The following is a 22,494-nucleotide window of genomic DNA, read 5'->3' as shown; positions in this document are numbered from 1 at the left end:
GAGGAGAGATGTGTGCTCATTAGTCTGACAGGCCAAATAGTACAAGTAGAAGACAAGTCAGGATAAGAGCTTTGGGTCTACTGTACAGACACTAAAAAACAGAAGAAAAATAAGTAGTATCTAAGTGGGTTCAGAGAGCCAACACAATGCTGTCTACCTTACCTGTAAGACGCAGAAATGATGTCAAAATTAGTTTATTACAGAAAGTACACTCTACGCATGGCTAGGCTATTCTAGAATAGAACCTAGACTATTTGTGTCTTTGGCAATGGATGTTTTGACAAAAGTGTGCTACTGAGTGCCTCTTAATATGTTCATGCTGTTTAGATTGTTAAAGCTGGAAGAAAAGCTCTAGGAAAAAGCCAATAATTACTCTGCCACAAAACTCATCTAAAACATGGTTCGTGCAACTCTAAAAGAAGTTTGAAGTTTGTTCCTAACTTGAGAGTTAGGAACAAAATGATGGTCAGATATGAAAAAGCTGGTAATGAACTACCAAATTATATGGGACTGTCTTCTTCTTCTTAAAATTTACAATATGAGGCCAGAGTATTAGTACAGTGGGTAGGGAGTTTGCCTTGCATGCTGTTGACCCAGGTTTGATCCCTGGCACCCCATATCGTCCAAGAACCCTCAGGATTGACTCCTAAATGCAGAGCTAGGACTAGTTTATTATTTTTTAAAAGAATCTGAAATGATAGAAACATCCATCTCACTTCTACAATTTCCCATTCATTTGTGACCCTGGATTAACAATTTGATTGTTACTCACACAACTTTAGTACACCGTGCAATTATGCCATATCATTATTGCTATGCTGAAGGCTGTAATTGTGATTACCCTTTTTAATAGTTCATTTTACTTATATAAATAGAAAAACAGGTTCAATGCAGGACGTGAAGGTAAGCCTGCAAGTCAAGATGTAAATCAAGGTACTTCCTTCCCACTGCAGTTGATGGTTTATTTAAGATGGATTATCTAAATGTAAAGTCAAACTAAGGAAGATGAAAATTGCCCTTGTATGATGAACTTGGAAATTCTTAACTAAAAACAGAAGACAATTACCACAGTAGGTTTCACCCTAACAGTGATCTTAGATGACTGGGTTATCCCCTGTATAATTGATGAAAAGTCAAATTTAGATATCCCGCTAAAATCATAGGCATGCCGAAACCTGTAGTAATCTAATACTCACCACAATGATTTCTGCAAGTGTTTTGATTTGAAGTAATGCCATGTTATTTTTCTAGTCTTTCCTTAGTAAAAAGCATCCCTCCTCTTACCCAGGAGCTCCTGCAAAACCCCCAATTCCTTATCCTGGGCCCCTGTTGCCCCCACCCCACTTCACTATGTTATCAAGATACACAATCAATCCATCACCAATTTTGGGTTTTTCCTTCCATTTCTACAGCAACCAGTATGTGTCTAGCCACGGGCCGCTCATTTAAGGATTTCCACGGTGGCCTCTTCAGTGGTTCTGTCTCTCTACAGTTAGTCAGGAAGATGTCTTTAAATTCAAATGTAAACCATCAGAACACCTACAGCCTTGCTTAAAAACACCTCTAAGTTCCCAGTTGCACTAAGAACGGCATCCAAATGCCAATCTACAGCTGACAAGGCCCACTTCACTTCCCTGATTTCAGCTCTTCCTGAAATCCATCACCCTCCTCTTTCACTCTCCTCTTAAAATGCTAACTTTCTTCGATTCAGGAGGTAGTAAGCTTACTCATCCCAGCTCAGGGACATAGGTCATACGCTGCTTTATTCCTCAAATACTCTTTCCTCGGGTATTTGCTCCCTTGGCCCTTACTGGCCTTTGAATCCTTAGCAGAAATGTCACCTCTTCACAGAATCCTTCTTCAGCCACCCAATGTAACATAAGCCCCTGGAGGATGGGGGGCAGAAAGGCAGCACAGTAGATAGGGTGCTTGCCTTACACACTGTTGGACCAGGAAGTGATCCCTAAATACAGAGCCAGGAGCCAGGAGTAAGGCCAGACAAGTGTGGCCCAAGACCCCCAAACAAAAATATTTTAACTTAAAGTAAGTACCGGTAGGCATACTCATCACATCACTCAGTTTTTGTTTTCTGCATGTGACTTAACATGCACCTGAAATTACCTTATGTGTCTATTCCTTTTGTTGATTTCAGGTCCACCAAAAGAAAAATTTCATGAGAACATCCATGGTTCTCAGAGAAATGCTGATGAGCGTATGGAATTTCAAATGTGTGCTGGGTGAGCAAATGATCATGTCTAAGAGAATCACACTGTAAAGTATAAGTCTATTTAAAATACCTTTTATGTTGGAAATGTCAATATTGAGCTGTCCAAGTTTCTCACACGTTTTCTCTATACATTCGTAGACAGACTGAAGGATTTCCTTAGGATCTTGTTCTACCCATCTTTGAAAAAAGAATGGATTGAGTTAGTCCACCCACAAGTCAATACCAATGTAATCCATTTCCTTAGAAATGCTCGTTTCTAAGAGTATGGCTGGCACATAAATGAAACGAAGCCAGCTAAACTATAAGCTTATTAACATACTAAATAAATGACTATTAAAATTCATTCCTCTTCCATTTTTACTATTCTTCATATAATAGTAACTTAAAAGCGAATAATAGGCCTCAAGCAGCAAATAGTCTTATCTACTTTAAAATAATTTCTTCAAGTCCAATAAGTTAGTTTCCAAATTGTTTATAGCATCCTGTGGGCTTGATCAGTATTAATAAACTAAATATAAGTATCATTAGCCTATTTTTACTAAATTTATTAATCTATATATTCTACATATTTAAGGTATTCATATTCAGATATTATATTTATCCAAAGAAATTCTATAAAGCCAAATAAGCATACAAATGTCTGTTGCTATTTCCTCACATTGTCTTAGAATTTGGGGGGAAAAAATGAAATTTGTTGTAGTACAGCAGATAAGGCTCTTCCTTTCCGTACAGCTGATCTGGGTTTGAGCCTGACACCACATAGGGTCCTCCGAGTCCTCCTAAGAGTGACTCTTGAGCACAAAGCCTGCATAAGCCAGGAGCACAGCTGTATGTGACCCAAAACAAGGAAAAAGAAAGCTTCAACATCTATTTCATGTCAAAGATGATTTTAGTCTGAATTTTCATGCCAAATCCTAATACAATTTTGGTAGGGCACTAGGGCCTCAGTAGAATGAAGGTCTATCATAAGTGACCAAAAAATATGGAAGAAACAAATAGCAATGAGAGAAAATTCAAAAGTAGAAACGAGGGCCAGAGAGAGCACAGGGGTGAAGGCCTTGGCCTTGCATGCGGCCAACCCATTTGATCTCCAGGACCACAGGCAACCCCCAAGCACAGAGCTGGGAGTAGCCCACCAGCACGACTGGATGTGGCACCCCCCCAAAAAAACAAAAGTGAACAAACAAAAAAGTAGAAAGAAAACAACCTAAAAGTACCCTACCTGAGCATCTGGAATTAGCAAAAGATTTATTTCCTAATGGCTTTCTTCTCTGCCTTCATCAGGCCTGCCTGGCTAAATACTTCCCTTTCCTGAGCTTGGACTTCAGTCCCTTAACCCAATCTTTTCCACACATTCTTTATTTTCCTTCCTCCAAGACCCAGGTATCCTCTCTCCGAACTGCAATGAGATCAGGCTGCGGACAGTCATTCAGAGGCTGGTAACATAGCAAAAGCTTTTATTATGAAACGAAGGAATTTGAAAGAAAACAATAAACCAACACCCCACTTAAAAGATTTCCTCATTCCAGAAAGTTCTTTTTATGTCTTTTTCACATCAATCATATACCCCAAAGGAAACTATTTTTTCTGTTTTCTAGCACCCTATACTCGTGTAGCCAGGTTTTAAAATAAAAAGAGAATCAGATTACATAAAATATATAATAAAATATAAAATTAAACATAGAATTAAATTTAATAGAATTAGAACCATGGGCAGTTTTTACCACTTTCCATTTTCAGTGAGATACATCCATATTCCATATATCGTTGTGTTTTTTTTTAAAAGAGGGGCTGGAGCGTTAGCACAGCGGGTAGGGCATTTGCCTTGCACACTGTAGACCTGGGTTCAATTGCCAGCATCCCACATGGTCCCCTGAGCACCGCCAGGAGTAATTCCTGAGTGCAGAACCAGGAGTAACCCCTGTGCATCACCAGGTGTGATCCAAAAAGCAAAAAAAAAAAAAAAAAAAAGGAAGATACTGAATACTCCTTCAATGTGATTCATTCTATGGATGACAGGCATTAGGGTTAATTCAAGATTTAAGCTTTTATGAAGTTTTTATAAACAGTCAAATATAAATATTTTAATGAGATATGTTCAGTCCTCCTATACATTAATGAGTGGTATGTTAATTTAATTAAAAATAAATGTATTCAATGTATTAAATGTATTCATTCATGGGTAGCGTGCTTGCCTTGCATCTGGCTGATGTGGGTTCAATTCCAGGGATTCCAGATAGTTTCCCCAACCCCAAACTCTACCAGGAGTAATTCCTGAGCACAGAGCCAGGAGTAACCCTTAAGTATCAATGGGTGTGTCCAAAAAACACCAACAAAAAAAATCACTGATCTTTTAATAATAAACTTAACATTGTATTTAATTATCACCATTATGTTTTTCAAAAAGAATCACTGAAGATAGTTGATTTAAAAATACATCCTAATGTAAGCAAAAGAATCTTAACATTCAAATTAGCAAAGCAGTAGTTTGACAGTGGATACAGAACTAAATGGTTTCAAATTCCATGTTGAGTTATTAATATTTAATACTCCCACATTACCTTCATTACCTTCTCATCCCCTCATTTTTGCTGAGGGAATTCCTAGCCATGATTTACCCACATCTTTTTTGCTGAGCTACCAAGGTATCAATTACTTCTTTTTTCACTAATGCCTATCCTTCAAGTCTTTTTCAGGAGAATGTTTCTGCGCATTTACTTTAAGAAATCATAGGGCAGGTGGGGTGTGAGGCACGCTAAGAAACACGATGAAGTTTTTATACTCAAGATTTACATACCCTTCCTTTGGGAACTCTTGTTTTATTTCTACTTGATGATGACTAAGCAGTTCGGCTGTTTTTGAATTGAAAACCTGGAAAATATATTGCAATATTAGGGTGAAAATACACGTAACAAGAGCAAAGGTGTAGCAAGTTATTCAGCAACCAAAATTCTTCCTCAATTGGACTGAAAAGTCCAATCAGGTGAAATGCTATGCGAGATATTCCACTTTCTAGAACCCTGAAATTTGTAAGGTAACTCAATAACTTCTCTTTAGAAAAATAAAAACTCTAGATACTGGGGAATAGTACAGTGTTAACCCTTAGCACTTGCCTTGCGGGTGGCTGACCAAGGATTGATCCCCAGGACCACATGAGGTCTCCCAGCACTGCCAGAAGTGATCCCAGAACACAGACCAGCACAGGTGTGGCCCAAACCTCATCTCCCACCCCTCCAAACAGAGGAATGAAAGAAAAATCAGACAATGCTAATGGTAAGGAGAGAATGGTTTTTCTTTTAAAAAAAATCAAAAATGCTTGCATATGTAGATAAGTTGAAAGAACTAACCGCTTAATGTGGCTTTCGTGTCAGAGAGTAGTATGAGCGAGAATGAGAGAGCTGGTAAAATGTAGCGATGGCATAAGGGTCCCTTCCTACATATCGGATGTAAGGGTCACAGGAGCCCAGATAGGAAAGTGTAGTCTGTAAATTTCTTGAAAGGGAAGTATACAGTGGGTCATAGAAGAGGTGGATAGAATTCTGGAGAAGAAATGGGTCCTGGCACCCAGATGAAAGCACTCTGACTGTCATGAATTGTTGACATCTGAGATAAAAAACACTAAAATCCATGGATCAAAGTCACAAAAAAAAATCACTTCTAAGTACATAAACCTCTGTGGTAGAGACGTCCATGCATCTAAGCTCTCTGGGCTCACCTGATCATCAGGAACAATGTTTTTTTTTCATACCTAATATTTTTTTTTACCTGGAATTACTTATAACTGAGTACGAAAATACTTTGTCTTACAGGCTAAGGATTTATATTTTAATTAAAACCAGTTTCTAGAACAATCATCATTGCAACAGTCAAGTCACATCCAATCAGTTAAGGAAGCACTTACATGCTTAAGTTTCCTGGAGGAAAACATGGCTTGCTCAATTCAGACCAAGAGAAACTATTCAAGTGAAAACACACCACTGAGCTGCTGTCTCACACACAAACACACACACACACACACACACACACACACACACGGGCGCACACACGCATGCAAGCACGCACGCACACACCGCTTTTTTTAAAGGCAGAAGTTAGAAACACAAATGAAAAATTGTCTAGCAGTTCTTTAAGGTGATAAAATATCTGACAGCAAAGAGAGCAAGGATGAGTTTGGCACATGATAAATTGGTACTAATTATGGTATGTCTCAAAGATGTTTGCCACATTGTCCTGTTTTAATCACTGAAGTATCTCTAGTGTCTAGCGCAGTGCCCTACACAGCGATGAAGCTCAGGAAGTATTTGCTGGATGTCTGTCAAAATACAGCCTATCTGGAAAAAAATGATCAAATAAATGATAACGTTATGTATCAGAAAAACAAGTAAGGAACCACATTACTTCCACTGAAACTACTGATACTCCTAAAATCTACTCAAAAGACCTTGGGATATGAAAGAAGGTGTCTTTGGTTAGTTGGGTTCACAAAGATCCCCATAGAAGACCTTAAAGTAAGTAATGAGGTGCTGGAGCGATAGAACAGTTGGTAGGGCGTTTGCCTTGCACACGGCTGACCCGGGTTTGATTCCCAGCATCCCATCTGGTCCCCTGAGCACCACCAGAAGTAATTCCTGAGGGCAGAGCAACAAGTAACCCCTGTGCATCCCTGGGTGTGACCCAAAACGCGAAAAAAATAACAAAATAAAATAAGTAATGAATGGAGCAGTATCTTCTATCATCTCCTAGCTTCCTCTGGGCTGGCTTCTGAACTCTCATGACAAAAATGGATTTATAAGGCTGGAAGATAGTACACTTAGTGGGGAGCTTGTCTAGCACATGGACAACCTATGTTTGATCCCCAGTATTCCAGATGGTGCACCCCAAAGCCTGCCAGGAGTGATCCCTGAACGCACAGCCTAGAGTAAGCCCTGAGCAACACCGAGCATGGCCAAAACTCAGCAAAATGTGGAGTTATAAAGTCTTTGGAAGAGGCACTGGAAAGGGAAGAAATTTGTTAAGTTCCATGTGTCATATACCAACCGACCATCTGGCTGTGACAGCATGGAATAAGCACTAATGCTCTAGCTTGGGTGTTTAGGAGGTGACGGCACCACCGTGTTTCAGACACTTGTTTATTTATTTATTTGGGGCAGCCATACCCAGCTGTACTCAGGACTTAGTCCTGGCTGTGTGTTCAGGGATGACCTCTTCATGGGCCTTCAGGGACCATATGAGAGATGGAACCCAGTCGGCAGCATGCATGTAAGTGTCCTAGCTGCTGTATTTCTCCAGCTCATTATGGAACACCTTTAAAATAGGAGACCCCCCTATTTAGAATTTGCTACTTTTGCAGAATTTTGTTCCATATAAATGTAATGTAAATCACAAATGCAAGTCGTATATATAAAAGAATTTTAATTTCTCATAAAAAAGGGAAAATAAAATTAATTTTGAGGACACATTTTATTTAACCAGTACATATAAAAGTTATGATTTCAACCTTTGAGCATCTTAAAATTATTGTTTTGGAGGCCACACCTAGCAGTGCTCAAAGGCTACTCCTGACTCAGTGCTAAAGGTGGAACCCTGCGGTACTACCCAGGGGACGATATGCAGTACTGGGGGGTTGAAACAGGGTCAGCTGCATGCAACTCAAAGGCCTTTCCTCCTTGTATTAGCTCTCTGCGCCCCCCTCCTAAAATTCTTTGTGATCTTACAATATTTAGTACCAAGTCTTTGGAAAGAGTATTCTTTTCAGAGTTGACCTCAATTTTGACTAGCCATATCTATTGGGGTGGGCTGGGGTAGGGTGGGGATCTTCCACAAGCAGCAGTGCTCAGAGTTTACTCCCGGCTCTGTGCTCGTGGGACACTTGAGCCACCATATGTGGTGCTGGGGCAATGAAACCTGGGTTGCTTGTGTGCAAGACAAGCGCCCTCCACGAAGTATGATCTCTGCCATCTACAGACTTGTCACATTTAAAGCCATCAATAGCCACATGTGGCTAGTGACTGTCATACTGGATAGTGCAGTTCTAGAGCCCAGTTTTCTCATTTATCTTGCCTGGTTCGTGTGAAAAATCATAGTGATGCCTCTTTGTCCATGTGTGGGACAAGTGAACAAAAAATAAACTGTGTTGTCTAGGCAGACAATACCCTTTCACTAGAGGACAACTAACCTCACTGCATTTAACTGCAACTGCAAGTAAGAACACTCCTAGGGGCCGGAGTCACAGTACAGCGGGTAGGGCGTTTGCCTGGGTTTGATGCTCAGTATCCCGGTATCCCATATGGTTCCCCAAGCACAGCCAGGAGTGATTCCTGAGTGTAGAGCCAAGAGTAATCCCTGAGCAATGCTGGGTGTGACCCCCCCCAAAAAAAATAACACTGCCTAGCAACAAGAAAGCTATTCGAGTAGCTTCGAAAGAGGTACCTGGCGGAATCCACCTGGAATGCAGCACCGTGGAAGACTTGTTGGGGCTGCTGAAGGGAGAAACTACAAGGGCCTGGGGAGGCCCGGAAGGAGAATCACTCAAGGATTATGGGGACAGCTGAGGATGGGTGGGGCTTACAACCTGGAGGCCAGGACAGGAGGGGCAGCTGCAGTCCAGAGAGAGATGAGAGATTACAAAAATCACACTTGGGATCATATATGTTTGAGATGTTGCTCAGATACATATGGGGCGCTGCCCAGCAATCAGTTGCTATATTTAAGGACAAAAGCTTCAAGGAAGAGCTCCATTAAAGGTGCAAACCCAGAACCCGTGCATAAACAAATCCTAGAGGGCTAATGCATAGCACAGTGATTAGTGTCTCAGTACCATAGTATAAACTTCAAAGTTGCTAAGAGACTCACACTTAATTGTTCCCATCATGGAAAAAAAAGGGAAATGACAATTATGGGACTGGAGGCGGTGTTAGCTACCTCTATGGCAATAATCATATTACGATCTAGAAGTGTACCAAACCCAAGCTTGGCTTGACTTCAACTATACAACATTATGTCAATTATATTTCAATTAAAAAAAAGACGTGGGGGGTGGGGTGGAAAGAGCCCAATGGGCTGCAGTGTCATACTTTATGCAGGAGGCCCGGGTTTGCCCTTCAGTACCACATTTTGTCCCCCTGAGCACTTCTAGGAGTGAGCCCTGTGCATCAAACCAGGAGTAGCCCCTGAGCCCCAATGGGTGTGATCTAAAAATCAACACAAGGAGAGGTAGAGGCGGCTGGAGCAATATTACAGTGAGCAGAGAGCAAGCAGCCGACCCAGGTTCTATCCTGGCCATCTGATACGGTCCCTTGAGCACAACCAGGAGTTAATTCCTGAGTGCAGAGCCAGGAGGAAGCCCTGAGCATTGCTAGATGCAGCCCCCACAAATAGAGAAAGAGATGGGGAGGGAGGCTGGTGGGAGGGATGCTGGGACCATTGGTGGTAGAAAATGGGCACTGGTGGCGGGATGGGCACTGGACCATTGCATGACTGAAATGCAAGCACAAAAGTGTGTAACTGTACCTCACGGTGATTCCCTAAATAAAAAAAATTAATTCTTGGGGCTGGAGTGATAGCACAGCGGGTAGGGCGTTTGCTTTGCACGTGGCCGACCCGGGTTCAAATCCCGGCATCCCATATGGTCCCCTGAGCACCGCCAGGGGTGATTCCTGAGTGCATGAGCCAGGAGTGACCCCTGTGCATTGCTGGGTGTGACCCAAAAAGAAAAAAAAAATTAAATTCTTTTAGAAAGATAAACATATCTATTAACCATGGCAATTTATAAAAAAAAAAAAAAGATGGGGAGGGAGATGAGAGCTGGTCTCACTGCTGTGTGCACTGAAGTGCAGATGAGAACTTTTAAGTTCTGCGTAGTCCAGAGGCAATGAGTACCGAGTTGCTGGAACTTAGCGGCATGCAGACCCGGGGGTGGGCAGCATGCATGCCAACTGTGTGCCTTTGCGTTTGGTTTTTGCCTGGACCTCTCCATCTGCAAAAGGATCAAATAATAATAATTCATGAAGTCATTTTGCATAGGTCAGGAAGACAAGCTGCCTGCCTCCGTGACCACCACAGCTCCTTCGGGGTTCAAATCACCAGTGCTGTATTCGTCACTAAGCCCAAACCGTGTCTGTTACCCTGATTTCGTATGGGGGCCGTTTCAAGTACTAGACAAACAAGGAAAAGTAAAGGTGGGCAATCACTGAGCACAGCACAGGCACTTCGGAGACACAAGGTCCTCCTGCTCCTTCTCACTACTGCACCCCCAGCCCCCACCTGCAACTCGGATTCAAAGCTGAAACTGCCAGCTCTGTCTTCGCCCCTGTGTCTCATGCATGATGCAGCTTCCTTATGGGAGTATGGGGATGGTTTTGGAAAACGGGAGAATCTGTCTTAGGAAATGGCTCAAAGACCTGGAGCGAACGCTTTGCCTGCACAGCCCTCGGCACCAGCACCACTGGGCCTGGCCGGCAGTTCCCTTCCCCCAACTCTGGGCAAAAAAGGAACAGACAGAAATGCAGAAGCAAAAATAAAACTGGGGGGCCGGAGCAGTAGTACAGTGGCGAGGGTGTTTGCCTTGCACAGAACTGACCCGGGTTCGATACTTAGCATCCCATAGGATACCCCCGAGCACTACCAAGAGTAATTCGAGTGCAGAGTCAGGAGCAATCAATTCCTGAGCATCGCTGGGTGTGATCCAAAAAGCAAAAATAAATAAATAAAAGGGGGTGGGGGGAGGAGAGATAGTTCAGCCGGTAAAGTGCTTGCCTTGCATGTGTCCCACCGGGTTTGACTCCACATACCCCATCTCGCCTCCTGAACCCCGCCAGGAGTGATCTCTGAGTGCAGAGCCAGAGGTAAGCCTGAGCACTGCCAGGTTAGGCCCAAAACAAAATTAAACCAAACTTGAAAGAACGGAAGACAGTAATCTTTATTTATATATATTTTTTAATGTGGCTAGAAAGCTAGTACTTAGGGCGCTTGCGTGCAGCTGACCTGAGTTCAATCCCTGGCATCCCATATGGTCCCCGGAACCTGCGAAGCATGTTTCCTGAGTATAGAAGCAAGAGTAAGCCCTGAATGCAGCGAGGTGTCCTCCAACCACTCTCCCCCTCCCCCCCAAAAAGGGAAAATTAATAAAAAAGCATGTTCTGAAACAACGCCTACACTGTCCATTTGACAAGGAGACAGTGCAGAGATGACATGGCTGAACAAAGTCAAGTCCCTTGGATGTGCTCACTTATCTTACGAGGAAGGAATTCAGCATGCCACCATCAACATGCATATTCATTTTTTTCCTCACGTGATTTCCCCACAAGCCACTTCTTTTTTGCCACTCAAGTTCACTGTGATAAGCCATTTTTCAGGAAAAGAAAGTCCCTTTCTAGAAGGCTGCTTTGCTAAATATATTTGAATGACCTCATGAAAAAAAAAGTACTCACTAAAAATATGTTGCATTACCAAGTTGAGCTCAGAAGGCACCATGGCATTCCAACAGAAATTCAGAAAACATAGCAAATGGCATTATGCTTTCCTAAAAATAAAATTGTGCTAAGTAGCATGCACGTACACCTGACAAGATCATGTAACCAGATTCACGCTTTCTTTCTTTCTAGAAATCCACAACTTCCACTTCCTAGTCTTCCAATCAAAGAGTTCTAGCCAATACATCTGAGACCTACAGGCGCCTCTCTGCTGTCTGTATTTAGTTAGGACCTATCACAAGTTAGAGGCTCTTAAGCTCTGGTAGGAGAAAACGGTCACTGCTCTTCTTATAGAGCCCAACATTGAAAACTCTAGGTATAATCCTAAGAGAAACAAGAGGAGCTGGAGTGATAGCACAGCGGGTAGGGCGTCTGGCTCGCATGCAGCCAACCGGGGTTCGATTCCCAGCATCCCATATGGTCCCCCAAGCAACGCCAGGAGTAATTCCTGAGTGCATGAGCCAGGAGTAACCCCTGTGCATCGCTGGGTGTGACCCAAAAAGCAAAAAAAAAAATAAAGCTGGAGGTTAATATACAAGGGTTAATATGCTTGACTTGAACACAGCCACGCCAGGTGTGATCCCCAGCACTACATATGTTCCCATGAGCACAGCCAGTATGCCCATCTCCCCAAGAAAATGTGCTCATTGCCAGCTGTGTAATGTGATGAGCAGGAAAACTCAATGGCGGGTGGGGGGGTGGAGAGCCTGCCAGAGTGTCCCAACTATAGTAATCACTAGAGTGGCTCGTTCCAAAGATGAGCCAAGTTAGTTCTACCAAATTCACTGGTCATTTAGTCCCTTGATCTCTAAAAGCGACTTCCTATGGGTTGTATAAATATATGGAAGGAAGCAGAAACTCAGCCCTCAGCCTTGTGCGATCTCTGAGTACTCATGAGACAACCGGGGCCAGAGGAGTATTTCCTGCCCAAACAGTCCTGCCCAAGTTTCTCTGACACTGGCTACTGAACAAAGTGCTTTACGCCCACTATCTCTGATGTGCCACCTGGGACCTGCCCGAGGACCCACTGAATCTGAGTCAGATGATGATCAAAACCAGCAGGACTTACTCAGAGGCAACGTTTTTTTTTTCCTCTTGCAAAACCAACATGTCGGTATGTTTTCCTTGGTAAAGCTTCCTCTGCCACCGTAAGCAGAGCAGACACTGGAAGGGAAGGTGAGTAAGCAGCCTCGGGGAGCCTCGGGCAGGGGTGAGGAGCAGAGAGTGACAAATCTGGACTTGAAACCCGGTTGCACCAGTTACTTTGTGATCTTGGGCACAAATCTTACCCATCTAATCGGCATAAAATGGAAACTACCCTCACTGCTGTCCTGAGCGGACTCAAGGAGATAACGCCGAGACATCCGCAAAGCAGGCTGGCAGATTTCAGGCCATAAAACATTTCAGCACTTTCTCGAGCCTTCTTCATTAGTTTGTTTGCTTGTTTGTTTGTTTGTTTGGGGCCATATCCAACGGTGCTCAGGGCCTCCTACTGGCTCTGGATTAGGAGATACTCTAGCAAGGATGCCAGGGAGTAAGTAAACCCAGGTCAGCCTCAGGTAAGGGGAGCACTGTACCCACTGTACTATATATACATAGTTCCAGCCCTCCCTGTAAATCCCCCCCCCATTCCTCACCCCAGGGACAGCAGGGTCAGGGATCAAACCCAGAGACTCACACATGTCATGTGTGCCTGAGCTCCCGGGCCAAGCCCAGCCACATTCTCCAGCCAAGCTTTACTGTGCAACATTTGACTTCATCTGAGGGGAACAGGGAAACAAAGTTGACAGAGGAGGAGGAAGCCGACGCTGTAAGCTGATACGGTGTCTGGTGAAAAAAAAGTCCCCAAGCCAGAGCTACAGTATCCCGGGAAGCGCTGTCTGGCCTTGCAGATGGTTAGCCAAGGTTCCATCCCCAGAATCCCACAGGGTCCTCTGAGCACCGCCAGTGTGACCCCCTCAGCGCAGGGCCAGGAGTAAGCTCTGAGCACCATTGGGTATGCCTCCCGCCAATAAAAAAGGACAAAGAAATGCCCGTCCTGCAAACCTAGTCAAATCAATTCTCTCACCAAGAAGTTCCTCTCTGCAACCTGAGTGAATGTGTGCCAACCCCACCCCCTTCATTCCCTAACAAGTCAGGCATTTCCCTGCAGCACAACACACACATGTGGGGGGGTTCCAAGGTTCGCTCTCGGACAAATGAAGTCAATGTGGGGTGAAAGTGCAAGTTTCCCAGTGAACCAGAAGGAACCCCGCATAGCCAAGTCCGAAAGTTTCCAGTGTTTTTGACAACGGGAAAAAGAACCAGGACCTAAAGCCAGCCAACCTTCAGAGAAAAATGAAATGAATCCAGTACTCCTGCACAAACTGTTCCCTGTAAAGAGACATGGTCCATTTGTTGTGAACCTGTCTGCACAAATGAATAAGGCTGAAATGGAGGCCGCTGCTCTGTATGCAGTCCAGCGGGTGTGCAAGAGAACCTAGCTCTGAACAGAGGTAACAGAACTGTACATAGAACTAGAAGCAAAGTGATAGAGGAAATACGAGAGATGACGCAGAGGGCAAGGGACCACTTTGCATTTGAGGCTGTGGTTTGATCTCCACATCACACAATCACCTACAACCTCCTGGAGCAACCACTGAGCATTTGTGCCCCTATCCCCCCCCAAAAAAAAAGCAGTAAGAAATTCTAAAGATTGGTGGAAGACTTCTACTAAGAAATGGTACTTGTGTCACCATTTGGAGGAAGCGGAACATGTTAGTCTTTTTTTTTTTTTGGAATTTGGGGTCACACCTGCTGAGGCTCAGGGGTTACTCCTGGCTCTGCTCTCAGAAATTTCTCCTGGTGGTGCTCAGGGGACCATATGGGATGCTGGCGATTGAACCCAGGTCAGCTGCATGCAAGGCAAATGCCCTTCCCACTGTACTATTACTTCAGACCGCTCATGGAAAACTTTAAAAAGCAGAAACGGGTATAAGGAAAGATACGTCAAGAAATCATATGTCCCGTTAGGGGAAAAAACTATTATTGATGGCAGGAGGAAAAGGGAGAAGAAAGTTTAGAGGTTACTGTTCTTGGAAAAGTGGAAATGCAAATCTAATCAACAATGGCCAGGAAATTACTTAAATACCTTCAAATTTATATGCTTCCTTAGGACAGTTTTTATCAACTGTATTCTTTCCCGGGACAGTAAGCTGTTATTTCTGAGTCATAATTACAACATGGGACAATATGACTGGAACAATTCCTGGGAATCACTGTGACAGAGGTACTTATTCAGCAAATCTATTATCTACATTCCGCAGGGAGTGGTTTAGAAACTTTTCCTTATATCCAAAGTGGGGGAAAACACCTCGTTGAACCATTCCCAAGATTTTTTTTTTCTAATTTCATGCAGGATATCTTAAGTCTCTTATCTGCTTTGGAAGGATCCCTGGATTCTACATTACAGAACCCAGCAAACGAACCCATGTTGTCTGTGTCACACGGGGAACAAATGATTGTGATCCTGTGAAGCAAATTCTCCATCAACAGAAAAAGGCCTCCTGAGAAGCAAATCGATGGGTCCCGCACCACCTGTGGTAGATACAGAAGACTGCCAACTGCACGTACAACAACAGGCAAGAGTCAAGAAGAGAAACGCAGCAAGGTTGACTTCACCAAAGGAAGCCTACAATGGTAGGAAACTTTTCCCATATTTGCAGAGGGCCAAGAGCTGTATAAAAAACTTGAGGACAATTGCCATGCTGGGTTTGGTCTGGCCCCCCGTTTTACAACCTAGTTGTCTACATTTAATAGAAAGACTTCAGGAAGACTCTACCACCAGCTTTTATTCAAGGATGTGAATGCTGGGTGTTCCTGCTTGGCAGCTATAGGGCATCCCGTTGGCCAGAATCTGTCCTCTACCCGTCTGGCCCGTGTGGACATTTGTGGGCAATCTTTGAATATGGCTTCAGAGAGGTACTCTGCAGGGGCTGGAGCAATAGCACAGCGGGTAGGGCGTTTGCCTTGCACGAGGCCGACCCGGGTTCAAGTCCCAGCATCCCATATGGTCCCCTGAGCACCGCCAGGAGAATTCCTGAGTGCAAAGCCAGGAGGTAACCCCTGTGCACTGCCGGTGTGACCCAAAAAGCAAAAAAACAAACAAACAAACAAAAAAAGAAAGGTACTCTGCAAGTATCTTTAGGGTCATTCTTCATTCAGGAAGTTAGTGATATTCCTGTGGAATTTACATAGGAACCAAATCCAGTTAGGCGGACTTAATGTATGATTCAGGATCACTTTAGAAACATTGACGGGAAAGTAAGACAAAGTAAAACCTGCCCTGGGTGATCAAAAGATAAACACTTAAGAGATGGTAGAGCTGCCTTGGAAGCCCAAGCCAGAGCAAGATCAGACCCAAACTAAAACTGGACTGAAAGCTTGCCACTTTCAGGAGACTAGTATCAAAATTAAAGCCAAAAAGCAGCCTTCAGGCAAGTGGGCCGCCAAAGAGAACTTTAGGAAAAACTCTGCATACGCACTATTCCATTTGTTTAGGGTACCTACATATAACGTGCATGAAAAATGATTTGTGGCTGAAAAAATAAGAGAAAACTAATCAATCATGAAAAATTTACATCACCTTACCAGGTGAGTCAAATACCCACTGAACGCACAGGCTCTGCAACTGCGACTGCTTATCTAAAGCGCTTTGTTAAATTGAAACGACTTTTATGCTACATCACTTTAAGCACAAGTTTTCCTAATACACAAAACAAATTGATCAGTGGAGAGTCATTTAAATACCACCCGTTGTTAGGCTAGAACTCTATTCTAATGCACGGAAATAAAGAAGTAAAATTTCCCTGCCACTTTATGGGGGGGGGGGCGCAGAGTAGACTCATCTGCTAGAAAGTAACACTACTGCAATTTACAAGTCTTGGAAATATGAACGATCCGGGTCAAAGCAATGTCGTGCGGCTGTCTTCCTAATACGTTGTCACCTCCCCCACCCTTAGCATTTCACCTTCTGCTATTTCTATGGGAAAGGATGACAATGCATGGTCCAGTTAACACTATTCGTTCTACTTTCCCAGAGGACGCCGTGTTATGCTAGCACAGCTGTGACACAGCTCCCCCATCCAAGGACGTCCTGCGCCCCGCAGGCCAACTGCTCCCAAAGAAGACCGCAGTTGCGGTCACTGCTGCCACCTGTCCCTGCTGGGTGCTGCCCGGTCGGTACGGATGCTCGGCGATCCGAGCTCCCTTTGGAGGAGGAGTCCCCCGATGACTACGTGACCCGGCTTCCCCACCCGGCCAGCGCTGCTTTAGCATTGTCGCGGGGGTCGCATGAGCACGAGCTTCTCCAGGCCCGCGTGCGGAGCAGCCCCGGCGTGGCCGACCATGCTCCGGGGGCCTTGGCCTGTTTCTCTTGACAGGACGTGGTGTGGGGAGAGTCTGGGTGGCGGGGACCGCGGGAGGCGCGAGATGGGGACGGACACCCAGCCCGGGGACCCTGAGGCTCCCGTCCCGGCTACATGCTTCCTCAAATGTCAACCCGGCTCACCAAAAATCGCGTCGAGCTAGTGCCTTGGTCCACTGCTCCCACCAAAGGGCCCAAATCAGCTTTCTTCGGAGCTGCCATGAAACCAGCTTCGGGTCGGCTGGCAGGCGCAGTCCGTATCCCGGGTGACTGCGACAGGCGAGGGAGGGGCCGGCTCTCGGGAGGACGAGGTGGCGGCAACCGCAGAACGCTGGGACCGCGCTCTGGATTGCCCCTTTAGCCGCGCGGAACCTTCTCACCCCGCCCCCGGGGCGGACGCCCCGCCCCCGCGCGGCGCTCTCCTCCAGTCGGAGGCCGGGCTCGCCAGAGGCGGGGTGCGCTCGGCCCAGCCGGCCAATGAGCTGCCCCGTAAAGAGGCGGATCGTTCAAACAATCGAAGGCATTGGGACGTCACGGAGGCGGGGCCTGGGCGCGGCGGAGGTGGTGGCCCGCGCAACGAGTCACGTGGGAACCCGGGAACCTAGAGGCTGAGCCAGCCTGCTGCAGAGCCGGGGGCGGGGACCAGTGTCGCCCCTTGGCAATGTGCGCCACCGGTTCGTGGAAAGGGCACCACCCCACGCATGCCCTGGGGCTCCTGCCGGAGGATGAGTCCGAAAGTGCAGAACTGCATGTCCTCCGGTGGGATGTCCAGAGATGGCGTGGAGCTGACTTTGGAGCGACCTTTTCTTTTGGACTGCCCGCCTGCCCACTCCTTACCTTTAGGCATCAGGAATCCTAAAATGATCCTCAGACCCCCCCCTAGGCGAGTCACCTTCCTGAGCGACGCGACTTCTACACTTTTGTAAGCTTCTGGGGCCAGGCAGACTGTTGTTTCGGTTTAGTTATTTAAGAGAAGCGCTCCAAAGCCGTCTTCCCTGCTCCCTCAATTGAATCTGAACAGAACGCACCAGGAACGTTCCCGTTCCGAGGCCCCCTTGTTCCTTGTTTGTTTTCACTCTGGTGACCTCATGCTGCTTCTCTTTGCTCTTTCACTGCTGTAGACGGCTAAGGAGAAACCGGGCTCTCCCGTTTGACCTTTTTGACCTTGAGCTCACCTTGCCAGGATCCTGTTGGAACCTTTGTCCTCAGACTGTCCAACTGGGGCTCAACGACCGCTGTGAGAAACAGTTTGCAAAACAACCCGGGTGTGTGTGCACATGCATTTATTTCCAATATATTTTACTGCTACACGGATAAATGCATGTTCAATGTTTCCAATACAATATGCTACACATGTTTATTTGATTGCATATCACTTTTGAAAAAAACCCGGTTGAATACTCAGCTGATTGCAAATCGCCATGTTCTTATCAGGTTCAAAATCACCCTACAGTTTCCACGCTCTTATTTCCATCCACCCCTTTCCTTCTAGTGTTCTGGTATATACTTTGTTTTTGCCCTCCTCTGCCCTTATTCTTATACCGCCTCACTTCTCCATCTCTGAAGTTTTAGTTTTACCACATTGGCTCTGGAAACAATTTTTCCTATGTTCTGTCTAGAAATAAGTTTCTGGTGTTCCACATAAAGCCTGCTAACAGAGATACCTAGACCAGATAACTATTGATAAACTGCTTTAGAAGAAAAGAGATGATGAATGGGAATTTCTGAGTTTCCTGGAAGAGGAAAAGACAGACATGCAAGCAAATGTAAAGGAACTAACTAGGTTGACTTTCCCTTAAGCACTCGGAAAGGCTTTACTGAAAGGTAAGGATTTCCTTAATTCCAGAAAGGCATAAAATGAAAGCCACCAAACCTACCATATCCGTCTATGAAAACCAAAAAAAAGTTCTTTTGCCATGTTTGAACTTGCACGTATATTTGACTGAAATTCTCACAGCTTTTTGGTTTAACTATATAATGATGTCAGAATCCAGACATTTCAGAACACTGTCACTGTCACTGTCATCCCGTTGCTCATCTATTTGTTCGAGCGGACACCAGTAATGTCTCTCATTGTGAGACTTGTTGTTGCTGTTTTTGGCATATCCAATACTCCACGGGTAGCTTGCCAGGCTCTGCCGTGCGGGCGAGATACTCTCAGTAGCTTGCCGGGATCTCCGAGAGGGGCGGAGGAATCGAACACGGGTCGGCCAGGTGAAAGGCAAGTGGGCTGGAACGATAGCATAGTGGTAGGGCATTCGCCTTTCACGTGGCCGACCCGTGTTCGATTTCAGAACAAGCAGTGTGAAAGCTACATGGAAGACTTAAAATGGAGTCAGCGTGTTGTTCCCATGGTCTATATTCTAGATCTTCATTCCTTTTAACAAAATTGAAATGTATTAGAACTAGATACATCTTTCTCTCTTTTTTTTTTTTTTTTGGCTTTTTGGATGACACCCGGGCATTGCCTAGGGGTTACAGCTAGCTCTAGCACTCAGGAATTACTCCTGGCAGCTATTTGGAGGACCGAACTCAGGCCATCGGCATGCCAAGCAAAGGCCCTCCCAGGTGTAGTCCCGTTCCATACCCAGAGCTAGATGCATCTTAATCCGCCTCTTAGAGATCAGGGAAAGTCAAAGAGAAAGGTCTGACATGGAAGTTGGGCTGAGCCTATCTCAAACTCCAACCTCAAATATTGACTCGGTCTCTCATTGATCTGTTTTCCCTTATCCTTTTGGAATTGCTCCCGTTTGCCTGCCTTTTCACATCCCTTCAAGCAGTGTGAAAATGCAAATCTAGAAAAATGCAAAAAAAAAAAAATCAACCACAAAGTTTTTATTTGTTCATGAAAACAAATTTGGAAGAAACCCCGGGAACTTGGAGTGTCACTGGCTTGCCTGAGGCTGCCAGCGCTCAGGGGATCAGGACTAGAATTGAATTCTTTCAGCACAGCGCCTAACCTTTTCAATAGCCTGAGGGGGTGGAAGCTGTGATAAACAGGAAGGAAATGCATGAAAAGGAATTCCCTGAGGGGATCTCACCATCACCCATCCCCAAACGGAAAGAAAACAGTGGAGGAAACATTGGATTGAAAAGCTAAGAATTCTGGTCTGATTCTGGCTTGGCCAGTAAATATTGCATTTTTTTGACCTTGAGTACTGATTTCCCATTGCTTCCTTCCACTCAGTTGTAAAATGTCATAGACTGGAGGCATAGTTGTGACACTTAAAGCCCGGGAAATCATTCTGTAAACAGCCCATAGTTAATCCTGAAAGGCAAGGTGCAGTTAGCAAGTCTTTTTTTTGGGGGGTGGGGGTGGGGGTTGGGTTTTGGAGCCAGCCCTGGCAATACGCAGGAGTTACTCCTGATGCTGCATTCAGATATCTCCCATGGCAGTTCTCTGGAGGCCTTATGGCATGCCAGGGATTGAACCTGGATTTACCACGTGTAAGGCCTTACCTGCTGTGCTATCGATCCAGCCCCACTTCTGGTTTTCTTATAGTTGCCTGATTTATTTTCTCTGAGGTAACCTACTTGGAACACTAGCCTTGCCTTTCCCCTCTCCTCTTCTTTCCCCTGTTCCCTTCAGGGAAAAGTATATGCCCAGCCCTTCGAGCTATCTCTCCATCCTTTCTCGCCATAGCGTTTCTGGTCCTCTCCTTGCTTCCCCTCTTCTCCTCCTCTCCTCCCCTCTCCTCCACTTTCTTCTGTTCTTTGTTTGGGGGCCACACCGAGTCGTTCTCAGGGACTATTAATTCTGTGCTGGGGAACAGGATCATACCCAGCCATGCTCAGCGGACCAGACCGTGACCTCCGCACTTCCGGCTCTCTCAATCCTTATTGATAGTTTCTAATGATTGCTTTGATATGGATTGATAGGGCTATGGACGACACGACATGGAAAGTCAATGTTCGAAAGGCTTATAATAAATACTGACACTTCAGCTTCTGTGTCAGGTAAGGGATCATTTCAGCAACCATCCCAGGTAATTTGCCTAAGAGAGCAAAGCGAGTGGAAGACAGATTTCTAAGTAAATATACTTGATACAAATCACTGAAGGGAATGCCTCCCTGCCCCCCACCCCCCAGACCCCAACTGGAGATTCCGCTTACAAGAATGTTAACCTAAACTCAACAATCACTTTAAGCAATGCTGCAGCTGTAATAGATTTAATACAGGTGATAGGCAGTGAGTCTCGTGACTTTTCCCTAGGCTCCAACCCCAGACTTTGTGGTTTAGCAGGTAAGACCTGAGAATTTGCATTTTTAACAAGTTCTCAGGTGATACAGATACTGCTAATATAGGGACCCCACTATGAGAAACACTGGACTATGTGTATACTGGAATTTCTGCTTTTTATTTGTTTATTTATTTGTTTGTTTATTTTTTGCTTTCTTTTCTTTTTTTAAATTTATTTATTTTTAATTAGTGAATCACCGTGAGGGTACAGTTACAGATTTATACATTTTTGTGCTCATGTTTCCCTCATACAAAGTTCGAAAACCCATCCCTTCACCAGTGCCCATTCTCCACCACCAGTAAATCCAGCATCTCTCCCACCCTTCCCAATCCCATCTCCCCCCACCCCACCCTGCCACTGTGGCAGGGTATTCCCTTCTGTTCTCTCTCTCTAATTAGCTGTTGTGGTTTTTTTTTTTTTTTTTTTTTTTTGCTTTTTGGATCACACCTGGCGATGCACAAGGGTTACTCCTGGCTCTGCACTCAGGAATTACTCCTGGCGGTGGTCAGGGGACCATATGAGATGCTGGGAATGGAACCCGGGTTGGCCGAGTGCAAGGCAAACACCCTACCCACTGTGCTATTGCTCCAGCCCCGAATCTCTGCTTTTTAAAGGGTGGACAAAACACTAGCTGAGTCAAGATAAGTCTGAATCTCCTTTAGTGTCCTTTCCTCTCAAATACTTATACTCCTATGAATGATTTACTTGGCAATTAATAGATAAACGCTTAAAGAAAAAGTTCTCGGGGCTGGAGTGATAGCACAGCGGGTAGGGCATTTGCCTTGCACGCGGCTGACCGGGGTTCGATTCCCAGCATCCCAAATGGTCCCCTGAGCACGGCAAGGGATAATTCCTGCAGAGCCAGGAGTGACCCCTGAGCATCGCTGGGTGTGACCCAAAAAAAGTTCTATTTCCCAATCACCCAGAGGTGGTAGAGAGTTAGCACAGGGGTTCAGGCATTTCTCTTGCATGTGTTCAGGCCTGGGTTGATCCCCAGAACTGCTCATGAGCCCTGAGTACAGAGGCAGGAATAGACCCTGAACACTGCCAGCTGTGGCCCAAATCCCTTCTCCCAGAAAATTATTTAGGGTTTTTGTTAACAATGTAGATTACTGTCGCCTTCTTGCTACCCCAACCCTTCAAATACAACAA

General features: G+C 45.1%; 1 protein-coding gene across 3 annotated transcripts in view; it reads right to left on the bottom strand.

Annotated features, from left to right (window-relative positions):
* GK (glycerol kinase) overlaps positions 1–17,456 on the bottom strand; it is an 81,988-nt gene extending 64,532 nt beyond the window's left edge. For all 3 annotated transcript variants that reach the window (XM_055122395.1, XM_055122397.1, XM_055122396.1), the window contains exons 1-3: positions 17,246–17,456; positions 5,025–5,098; positions 2,298–2,404 (exon numbers count right to left, since the gene is read on the bottom strand). In XM_055122395.1, the coding sequence (XP_054978370.1) occupies positions 2,298–2,404; positions 5,025–5,098; positions 17,246–17,323 (259 nt within the window). In that variant the 5' untranslated portion in view covers positions 17,324–17,456. The remainder of the gene's footprint in view (positions 1–2,297; positions 2,405–5,024; positions 5,099–17,245) is intronic.
* Positions 17,457–22,494: the final 5,038 nt, after the last annotated feature.

Source organism: Sorex araneus, chromosome X (genome assembly GCF_027595985.1).
Source record: "Sorex araneus isolate mSorAra2 chromosome X, mSorAra2.pri, whole genome shotgun sequence".
Taxonomy (NCBI): Eukaryota; Metazoa; Chordata; class Mammalia; order Eulipotyphla; family Soricidae; genus Sorex; species Sorex araneus.
Note: the sequence above shows the minus strand (reverse complement) of the source record. Positions and strands in the feature narration are given on the sequence as shown.